The sequence below is a fragment of the Patiria miniata genome, unplaced genomic scaffold (assembly GCF_015706575.1).
Source record: "Patiria miniata isolate m_02_andy unplaced genomic scaffold, ASM1570657v1 HiC_scaffold_26, whole genome shotgun sequence".
Taxonomy (NCBI): domain Eukaryota; kingdom Metazoa; phylum Echinodermata; class Asteroidea; order Valvatida; family Asterinidae; genus Patiria; species Patiria miniata.
Genome location: NW_024037065.1, coordinates 1,694,363 through 1,703,774, shown reverse-complemented (window position 1 = coordinate 1,703,774; position 9,412 = coordinate 1,694,363). Strand labels below are relative to the sequence as shown.

The following is a 9,412-nucleotide window of genomic DNA, read 5'->3' as shown; positions in this document are numbered from 1 at the left end:
TCATTTACTAAAATTACACTGAACTATGTTGCTCCTTTAACTTGAACTATGAACTAGTTTCTAAAACTGCTACTTTAGTAATAACAAACATGAACATTTTAACATGTGGCTATAATACGCTGAACATTAACTGATCCATCATGGGGAAATCAACTGCAAATAGAAAACTGCTTGTTTTACAACTTGACTCCAGATCTGATAGAAATACATGCATATTGTGCTTCATCTACTCAGAATTCCACTGTAACTTTCTCTTGAGCAGTAGCAAATTTCACAAGGAATTCAAACCATGCATAATCAAATCCAAACTATTTTCAGAGATTGGCAACATTGTCACATGCAATACAAATCACATACCTACGGTGTCTTGAAAATGTTTTACCACAATCAGTAGAATTTCAAGATGAGATCCAATTTGGGCAGTAATCATATGCAGTAATAACAACAATTATAACACAATTAAGCAACATTTCAATGCAACTTGCATAAATCTGAAAATCACTTGATTTGACAAACTTAAAGTGGCACTCTGATCATTGTCAATCATGGATAAAATATGTCTTGCAATGTTCTCGAAGATTGCGCAGTCCAACTCAGAAATGTTCGATTGTCCGAGATGACTGTTTCTCTCTCGACTTGTTCCGGTGCTCCACAGGTGTGCGATTCAGCCTGATACATGTAGGGTGGAGTGTGGCCAATTCAAAGGCTCAAAAAAGAGGCGGCGCTAGGCTCGCACCTCTGTCATACTTCAATGCATGACATCATTTACATGTGTAAATTCCACAAATGACACACTGATACTCTCCTCTTGCCTACTCCGTACTCCAAAACTGGTGTAAAGCACTCCAATATAAAGGTTGATACCTCATCTCTCCTTGGCTTCTGCAGACTCCATCAGACATACCTTGTGGATGGGCCTGACGAGTGTGGTTGACCTTGTCTTTATTTTTGCCGATCGGACCAGCTTGTCTTCACCAGCGTAGATCTCGACGACTCTCCCCAAGGACCACTGGTTTCTCGGTTGATCCTCAACAATGAGAACGATGTCTCCGACCTCAATGTTCCGTACTGGCTCGTTCCACTTGCCTCTCTGCTGCAGTGTGGGTAGATACTCTCGTATCCATCTGCGCCAAAAGACATCCGCAAGATACTGCACATGTCGCCACCTTTTACGGCTGAACTGGTCTTGCTTCTGGAATACATCGACTGGCAATGCGCTGTTCTGACGCAACAAGAGAAGATGGTTTGGCGTCAAGGGTTCTGGATCTCTCGCGTCATCAGATACTACTGTAAGTGGGCGTCCGTTGATCACTGATTCAACCAAGCACATCATGGTTGATAGGCTTTCGTCATGCAGAACTTGCTGCTTCATTACAGTGTTCAGAATTTTCCTGACTGTTCTGATCTGTCTCTCCCAGGGTCCTCCCATGTGGGATGCTGCCGGTGGGTTGAATTTCCATCTGATCCCCTTTTGAAGAAGATACTCGTGGACCTGCTGCTTGTTCCATCGTTTAATCCCTTCCCTCAGCTCACGCTCAGCTCCGACAAAATTGGTGCCGTTGTCGCATCTGATCAGTTCTGGTTGACCGCGTCTGGCCATGAATCGCTGCAAGGCATTGAGAAAGGAGTCGGTCTCCATAGAATGCAGAACTTCGATGTGAACTGCTCTAATCGCCAAACAGGTAAAGATACAGCCGTATCTTTTCACTTGACTTCGGCCTTGCTTGACCAAAAATGGCCCAAAACAGTCTACTCCGACGTAGTTGAATGGCGGTTTCTCAGGGGTTACTCGGTCTTCAGGTAGATTGGCCATCTTCTGAATGCTGGGTGAAGCTGATCGGCGTTTGCACACAAAACAATCATGCAACACCTGTCGTACTGTGGTTCTTCCTCCGATCACCCAGTACCGCTGTCTCATCAATGACATAACATGCTCTCTCCCTGAGTGACCTGATACAGCATTGATACACCAATTATTGGCTTGACAATGTGATTCTTCTTTGGAAGGATGACAGGATGTTTTTCTTGTGTCTGCAGCTTGGAATTCTTCAATCTCCCTCCAACGCACATCACTCCTTCACTGTTGATTTTTGGGTCCGGATCACTCTGTCTTAGGGGTTCCATAACTTGTGGTTCCTTCGGCCAGTGTTCTTGTGGCATTAGGAGGAACTCTGGTCCTTGTAGCCACCTTGTGCTCTTCTTAAGCTCACCGGCTGACATCCCTCTTGATATGTCATCAGCAGGGTTTGACTTTGTGTCTACATAATGCCACTGACTTGCTTCTGATGCATTATGTATGGTAGCTATCCTGTTGGCTGCAAATGTGCGAAACCTCCCGTCTGTACTCCTAATGTACTGCAGCACAATGGTGCTATCTGTCCAGAATGTCGAGTGGATCGGTTCCTGTACATCTAACTCTCTCTTCACTGCAACATCAAGCTTAGCAGCAAGGGTCGCTGCTGCAAGCTCAAGACGAGGTATCGTCATTGTCTTTAATGGCGCTAGATGAGACTTGGCCATCACCAGACTGCTGTGTAGCTCACTGCTGGTGTTCTTCATGACAAGGTAGGACACTGCTCCATAAGCCTTCTCTGAGGCATCTGCAAAATGATGCAACTGGTATTCTGTCACTGTGCCAAAGCCATGTGGCTTCACACATCTGTTAACTTCAAACTCCTTCATCTCTGCTAGCTCTTCTGACCAACCTTGCCATATTTGTCGGTGCTCTTCTGGCACTGGATCATCCCATCCCAGCTTCATTCTTGTCAGCTCCTGGAGTAGCAGTCTCGCTCTCAGGATGAACGGGTTGGCATATCCCAGGGGGTCATAGATTGATGACACAATGCTCAATAGCCCACGTCTCGTCAGGGGCTTGTCCTTAGGTGACAACTTGTATCCCAAACAGTCTCTTTCAACATCCCAGCTGACGCCCAAGGCTCTGTCAACAGGTAGAGCATCAAGGTTTAGGTCAAGACCCTTCAACTGCTTGGATCGTTCTTCAGTAGGGATGGACTTCAGGACACTTGGTTTGTTACTCAGCCACTTGGTCAATTTGAATCCGCCTCTTTGCAGCAGATTTCTCAGCTCGTCCGATAGATTCACAGCCTTCTCTTCAGACTCGACGGAAACCAGGCAGTCGTCAACATAGAAATTGCGCTTCACAATTTCTACAGCTTCAGGACTGAACTCGTCTTGGTTATCATCGGCTGTTTGGCGCAGTGCAAAATTGCAGCAACTGGGGCTCCAGGTCCCGCCGAACAGGTGCACACACATCCTATACACCTTTGGTTGTTGAGTCATGTCGCCAGATGGCCACCATAGGAACCTCAACACATCTCGTTCTTCCACTGGTACTCGAACTTGATGAAACATGGCCTCCACATCTGCCATGAAGGCGACTGGTCCCTGTCTGAATCTCAGCAAGACTCCGGTAAGTTTATTTGTCAGATCTGGCCCTTGCAGAACTTCATCATTGAGAGACACACCTCCGCTCTTATCTGCACAATCGAACACGATGCGTAGTTTGTCGGGTTTCATGGGGTGGAAAACTGGATGGTGAGGAAGATACCAGATAGCCTGATCTTCAGACTGACATTCTTGTTTCTCTACTTCCTCAGCATACCCCTTCTTGAGTAAGTCCTCGATGCCTTCTTGGTACTTACGACGGAGACTGTCATCTTTGCCAAGCTTTCTTGCAAGACTCTGCAACCTCTGTTCTGCTAACCACCGATTATTTGGCAGGCATGGAGGATGACGCTTGAATGGCACTGGCAACTGATAATGTCCTCCATCAATGCTTATTCCACCTTTCCACATCTTCAGAGCTCTTTGGTCGTTCACTGACATGCCTCTTTCATCATGTAGTGTATCGGATGCCTCCAGCTTCCAAAACTTATGAACCTGTTCTTCCAGGCCGATGTCTCCTTGAATGAAGGTAGAGGTAGCATGAGTGTTCTGCTCTGTTGTGCCGACTTTGTTCACTGGGCCATGTAGCGACCATCCCAATGCCGTTCGCACAGCATAGGGTCCGTCCTTTGCCTTTCCTCTTCTTATTTCGAGAGGCATCAGTGCTCTCGGAATATCTTGACCAATCAGGAGTCCAACTTCCTTCTCGCCTGCAAACGGTAGGTCAATACCCTGCAGGTAGGGTAGTCCAGCTATCTCTTCCATCTTGGCCATGTGGGTACTCTGAATGTTGATCTTGTGTTTGGTGAACACATTTGGCAACTCTATACGGTCTGTGGCTGGTCCCGAGTCCACAATCAAGCTCACTCTTGTGGTGTCTATGGAGCTGCCCATCTTGTCAAGTGTTGTCAGGTTGAGCCTTTATTTGGCCCCTTCAACTCCAAGCTGTCGTGCCAAGTGTTCTGTACAGAATGTATTTGTCGAACCAGTGTCCAACAATGCATGGGTGCGGATGAAGACACTGCCGCCGGCAGCTTTCACTCGAACAGGGACAATGGGCAGCACGGTCCTGCCGGCCCCTGTGACGTTACTGCAACTTGCTTCAGCGGCTGAATCAATGTAGCCATTCTGTACCGGGGCATCTAGTGATGTGTTGGCTTGGGACGCTGCTTCTTCATGCTGCTGCATTGTCTGCGGGATGTGAAGGAATTTTGTATGTTTCCTTCCACAACCAGAAACAGTACATGTCCTGTTCAGCCTGCACGCTGATGTCATGTGACCTCTGCGCAGACAGTTGAAGCACAATCTCTCTTGCTTGGCATAACTCAGCCTGTCTTGTGGTGACTTTGCCTTGAACTGCTGGCAACCAAATAGGGTGTGTTCTCCCTTGCATAGAGAACACTCTCTGGTGACTACTCTCTCTGGTACAGATGCCACTGCAAAGGACCCTCTCTGTCTTGGCTGTGTGCGTCTTTTCTGAGGAACATCACGGCTTCTCTCCCAAGTAGATGTACCATACACAGGGTTATTCTCCTCTTCTGCTACATCATCTATGTAGGCCACAAGATCCTTCACCTTCGGCATTCGATCTTCCTTCCTTTCGAGGTCTCTGACCTTTCGGACCCATCGATAGCGCAAGTAGTTGGGCAAGCGCTCAACAATGTCTCTCAGAAAACTCTGGTGTGCCATCTCATTTTCGTAGCCCATAGCCTGGAGGGTTTCGTAGCAGACTTTCAGCTCATCTGCCATTTCTCTGATGGCTTTTCCATCATGGGGTGACACTGTTTGGCCTCGGGTGACTTTCTTCATCCATGCATCAGCAACTTTATATTTGTTTCCAAATCTCTCCTTCAACAAGGTTTTGGCTCGAGCATAACCTTGTGTCGACTCCATCACAGAGCATGCTTGAATCACTCTGCGTGCTTCCCCCTTGCAGTAATGAAGAAGTCTTGTCAGCTTGGCAGCGTTGCTTATTGTCGTGCTGTCTACATTCACCTCGAAAGCTCTCCAAAATTCCCAAAACTTGAGGGGATCTCCTTCGTAGCACATCAGCTCTGCTTTCGGTAACTGCAATGTCTCAATGAGGCTCTGCTGCTGTTGCTTTGATTGTCGCAACATCTCATTGATGGCTTCGGTAGGGGGTGGCGTTTCTTGCGGCGTTGACGATTGATGATCTTCAATGGGGTATGGGACTGTGTCACCGCTTGTATCATCATCATGCGGTGATGGATCGGGCTGCGATGGGGAGTCTTCATCAGGGGGAGATGGTGTTGACTGAGATGGAGAAACTGGGGTTGTTTTCTCGTCATCGAACTGGGCATAAACTTTTGCCTCCGCTTCTGCACAGCTGAGCTTGGTTTTCATTTGAAGCTCAGTTCTCCTTTGGTGGAGCCTCAATTCCTGTAGCTCAAGCTCTTGTTGTTCTTTAAGAGCTTCAACTTCTGCTTGAAGTGCAGCACTCCTCACCATGGCCTCCATTCTGGCTCTCCTGCTGGATGAGGTGCTTGTCGTATGGCTGCACTGACTGGCCGAATCTTCCGGCTTGACATCATCTTCATGACTCGGTGACGTAGTACTCATGTTGTCGATTTATGACGCTGTTATTGAACTTAATGTGACGGATGACAACAAAAAAGGACTCCTTTGATGACGATTTAACTGTTTCCCATGTATTGTACCATAGCAAAATGTGTGACGGGTTTTGTACACTCAGAAGTTGAATGCGAATGCGAATGCGGTTCAATCTGCAATTAATATAAAACCAAAAAATACAATGAGTCTCTAAAATTATGTCAAAATGTACCTGCATATAAATGAATCAATTGCAATATGAACTAAATGAATTAAACTGACTGATTTGATCCCCAAACTCATGAAATTGTGTCTAGCGTGAATTATTTCCTCATTAAAAACTACATGTATGTGTCTTAGTACATCAATGTTTATATTAAAATTAATATCCAAGTCTCCAAAATTAACCTTGGTTGACAGTAATCCATATAAACTGATGTGAGAATCATGTCACGTGCATTTAGTAAACGTGTATAAAACGTGCATCGCTAATTCTACCCAAATTTTATCCCCAAAAGTTGACCCAAAATAACTATATCTAATGACCATAATTATTACCCCCCTTTATACACAATTATCTTTAACCCTTTTTCTAAATCTCTAAACAATTATAAGTACTCACAACATTGGGCGTATCGAATAATGATGCAAAAATCAAAGGAACCTTTTGACGAATTTCTACAAACGTAACAAAAATGTGTGACAATACTGGCGCGCTGAGAGCGCCCTCTGTTGACCAAGAAAATTATACGCCTATGACGTCACGAACGAACTGGAAAACTTTCCTACCCGCAACACCACCTTTTATAAAAACTTCCATTTTACAACCCGCTTAGGCACCAAATTATTCCAAACTTCATTTTAAAAAACACCCTAAAATCTCCACATTATACTCGGACTCAAATAACAAAAACACATGTTATTACTCGCAGGTTAGAGTTAATGCCACACTCACTTGAAACTTTTAATTCATTCCAATATTCCAATATTCTACAAGGTACATGCATGTACCTGTAAACCACAACAAGTGGTTATAGGCCATATCCATGTCCATCAATAAGAAATCAACATTAAAAAGTTGCATTTCCACTGATGTAACATTCAGTCAGAAACCTAGCGAGCGCTATTGCAACTGTACAATATTTAGAACATCAACAAGAATTATAAGTGAACAAATGTCTCTTAACCATGAGAAAGGGGGAAATGGCTGCCAGAACCCGACGAAAACTTGGCATTCCATCGTAATTATTTCAGATACTAAAAGAGCAAACGAGACATGGCGGAGTTAAGGGGATGGTGGAGGGGAAAATTTAATGCACAAATGAAATCTGATCCTGCTGTCTCAATGACTGTGACAAAAGTGAGCACAGCCCACAAAACCACGGTCATCTTTGTGACTTCCAAAACTGCAACCCGTCATTCCCAACAGCATATCAGCTGGCAAAACGCAAGAAAACTGAAGGTCACCAGTGCAAAAGAGGAAGACCGACAACTTCACGCCGTCACTGAACTAGACACACATGTACATGGTGTTCAAGTACATGTACTGTATGCAAGTGCATGTACATGTACATGTTCAGTTTTTTATTAATCGAAATTAGGGGTGGCTGGGTGGGACAAAATAATTTGGAAAAAAAGTCGAAATTTTGAAACATTGAAAATTCTGAATGGCCCCTTACAGGCCAACTTGGGCCAATTCACTTCACTAAGCAACATAAGACAAAACAAACTTTTTCATTGGTTCAAAGTTGTTCAAATCATTTGCATATGCAAATCTCTCACTGGCATACCAAATATGGTAATGGAGTGCAGCTGTGAAGGCTGGGGAACTGAGTGAGGTGATCCAGCTAATTAGGTCAAAGACTTGGCAACACGCCAAATTGCTGGCATGTGTTCTTGTATGTACGATAAACTAGGGTTTGATTAATAACAATGTGAGCAATTCAAACAACGTTAATTGTAAGTTGACATTGGAAGGTACTGTACATGATATCAAAATTACCAGTATCCTGTTTTAAAAATCATCATTATTCAGATGCTGAAGACGGCGAGGACAGTGGCATTGATGACAAGGATGAGGCCCCAGGAAGCAATCAGGAGATTGAAGGTAATTAACTGATTGTCTTCAACTTGTGGGGTTTTTTTGCAGCATCATGATTGATCAATGACTGATAAAATGCATTTTTTCCTTTTTAGAGACCCCTATTGAAGACACTTCTGAGGTCGTCCCTAGTGCTGTTAATGACTCGCACCAAGTTGACCCCAGTCAAGACTACCATGAAGAAGGACTCAAAGCAGACACCCCACAGCAGGACCCAGTCAGAACATCTGCTGCGGATGGTCCCAGTCAGACCTCCCTACAAGTAGACCTTTGTGCTTCCAACTCACAGAAGTAAGCTTTTGTTTTCTTTCCAGTTAAGTCGATAAGGGAGCAATAAAAAGCAAGTAATTAAACGACAATTGATTTGCCTTAACTCCAATGTGTGTTTTCTGTTTATATACCCGTAGGATAAAGCACAGACAATACGTTGCTGTGAGGTTTAAGAAATGTACCTGCAGCAAAGAGCAACAGTCACTTTCATAGCAGTGGTAAGTGCATGTCCATTTATGTCACTGAAGCAAAACAAAACATGAGCAAACTAAATATGTGTTTTTAAATAAATTGCAGGTGACCGACTTGCAAGTCAATGGAGTTCGTCTGAAGTTCATGAGACGAAACAAACATGCCGGGGAATAATTTTGGACATAAGAGAAGAAACACACCCATCCCTTTGATGATGTGGTTGACATCCTTTCACCTCCAACTATGCTGTTGGAAAACAACAGAAGTGTTGTTTATTAATTTTCTGAAGAAGAACTTCAGACAGTGATCAATAAATTTTCACAAGCACTGTTGCGGTGATTGAAATATTGAATCACCAGTAATACCTCAATGGGTTGTTCAGGTGGAAAAGGCTGACACTGTGCAATTAATAGTAACTAATTATAATCAAACGATAATGAAATGACTGCTGAAGGGTTTAAGTGGTTGTTGAAATGTGAAAATTGAAGGAACAAACCCCTTACCTTTTTTTATCCTCTCAATAAAGGGCTTGCAGGAGACCTTTCACAAATAACTAAACGAATCTCGGGACAAATTCAGCATTTCACCAACTTTCATGTATGTATACCCACAAGCAGTGTATTTTCTTACATAAAGCAAAAAAACCTGTTTTTTATGGTCCAGTTTCTCCGAACACATTTCATCATAGTGCTTGTTCATACATGTAGGTGCATTTGCTCTGTTTGTGTGTCTGTGTGTGTGTGTCTTTTTTCTTCCAGTGCATTGCATGCTGAACTAGTTTCGACCCTTTTTGGTTATGAAACCTTTTGTGTTCAGGTCTTCTGTGAAATAGAAAAATAACTCCACAGAAAAGCAAAGCTTTCATCAGCCGAG

At 44.0% G+C, this 9,412-nt stretch overlaps 3 protein-coding genes across 3 annotated transcripts; all 3 read right to left on the bottom strand.

Annotated features, from left to right (window-relative positions):
• Positions 1 to 971: 971 nt before the first annotated feature.
• On the bottom strand, positions 972 to 1,813 carry LOC119733709. The gene is made up of 2 exons (XM_038207094.1): positions 1,174 to 1,813; positions 972 to 1,027 (listed from the first exon to the last, which is right to left on the bottom strand). The coding sequence occupies exons 1-2, from the start codon at positions 1,811 to 1,813 to the stop codon at positions 972 to 974; spliced, it is 696 nt and encodes a 231-aa protein (XP_038063022.1).
• A 104-nt stretch (positions 1,814 to 1,917) lies between these two features.
• Positions 1,918 to 4,299, bottom strand: LOC119733708. Its single transcript, XM_038207093.1, has one exon. The coding sequence runs from the start codon at positions 4,297 to 4,299 to the stop codon at positions 1,918 to 1,920; it is 2,382 nt and encodes a 793-aa protein (XP_038063021.1).
• Positions 4,300 to 4,326: 27 nt separating this feature from the next.
• On the bottom strand, positions 4,327 to 6,717 carry LOC119733707. Its single transcript, XM_038207092.1, has 2 exons — positions 6,599 to 6,717; positions 4,327 to 6,149 (listed from the first exon to the last, which is right to left on the bottom strand). Exon 2 carries the CDS (start codon positions 5,983 to 5,985, stop codon positions 4,327 to 4,329), a length of 1,659 nt encoding a protein of 552 aa, XP_038063020.1. The 5' UTR covers positions 5,986 to 6,149; positions 6,599 to 6,717.
• Between the last annotated feature and the right edge of the window lie 2,695 nt (positions 6,718 to 9,412).

Bases quoted from the DNA above. Each gene is read 5' to 3' on its own strand.
- LOC119733707 (XM_038207092.1), bottom strand. From the start codon at position 5,985: ATGAGTACTACGTCACCGAGTCATGAAGATGATGTCAAGCCGGAAGAT.
- LOC119733708 (XM_038207093.1), bottom strand. From the start codon at position 4,299: ATGGGCAGCTCCATAGACACCACAAGAGTGAGCTTGATTGTGGACTCG.
- LOC119733709 (XM_038207094.1), bottom strand. From the start codon at position 1,813: ATGGCCAATCTACCTGAAGACCGAGTAACCCCTGAGAAACCGCCATTC. The intron at 1,028-1,173 runs GTAAAAGGTGGC...CTCATTGTTGAG, and splicing joins GAAGCAAGACCAGTTCAGCC to GATCAACCGAGAAACCAGTG.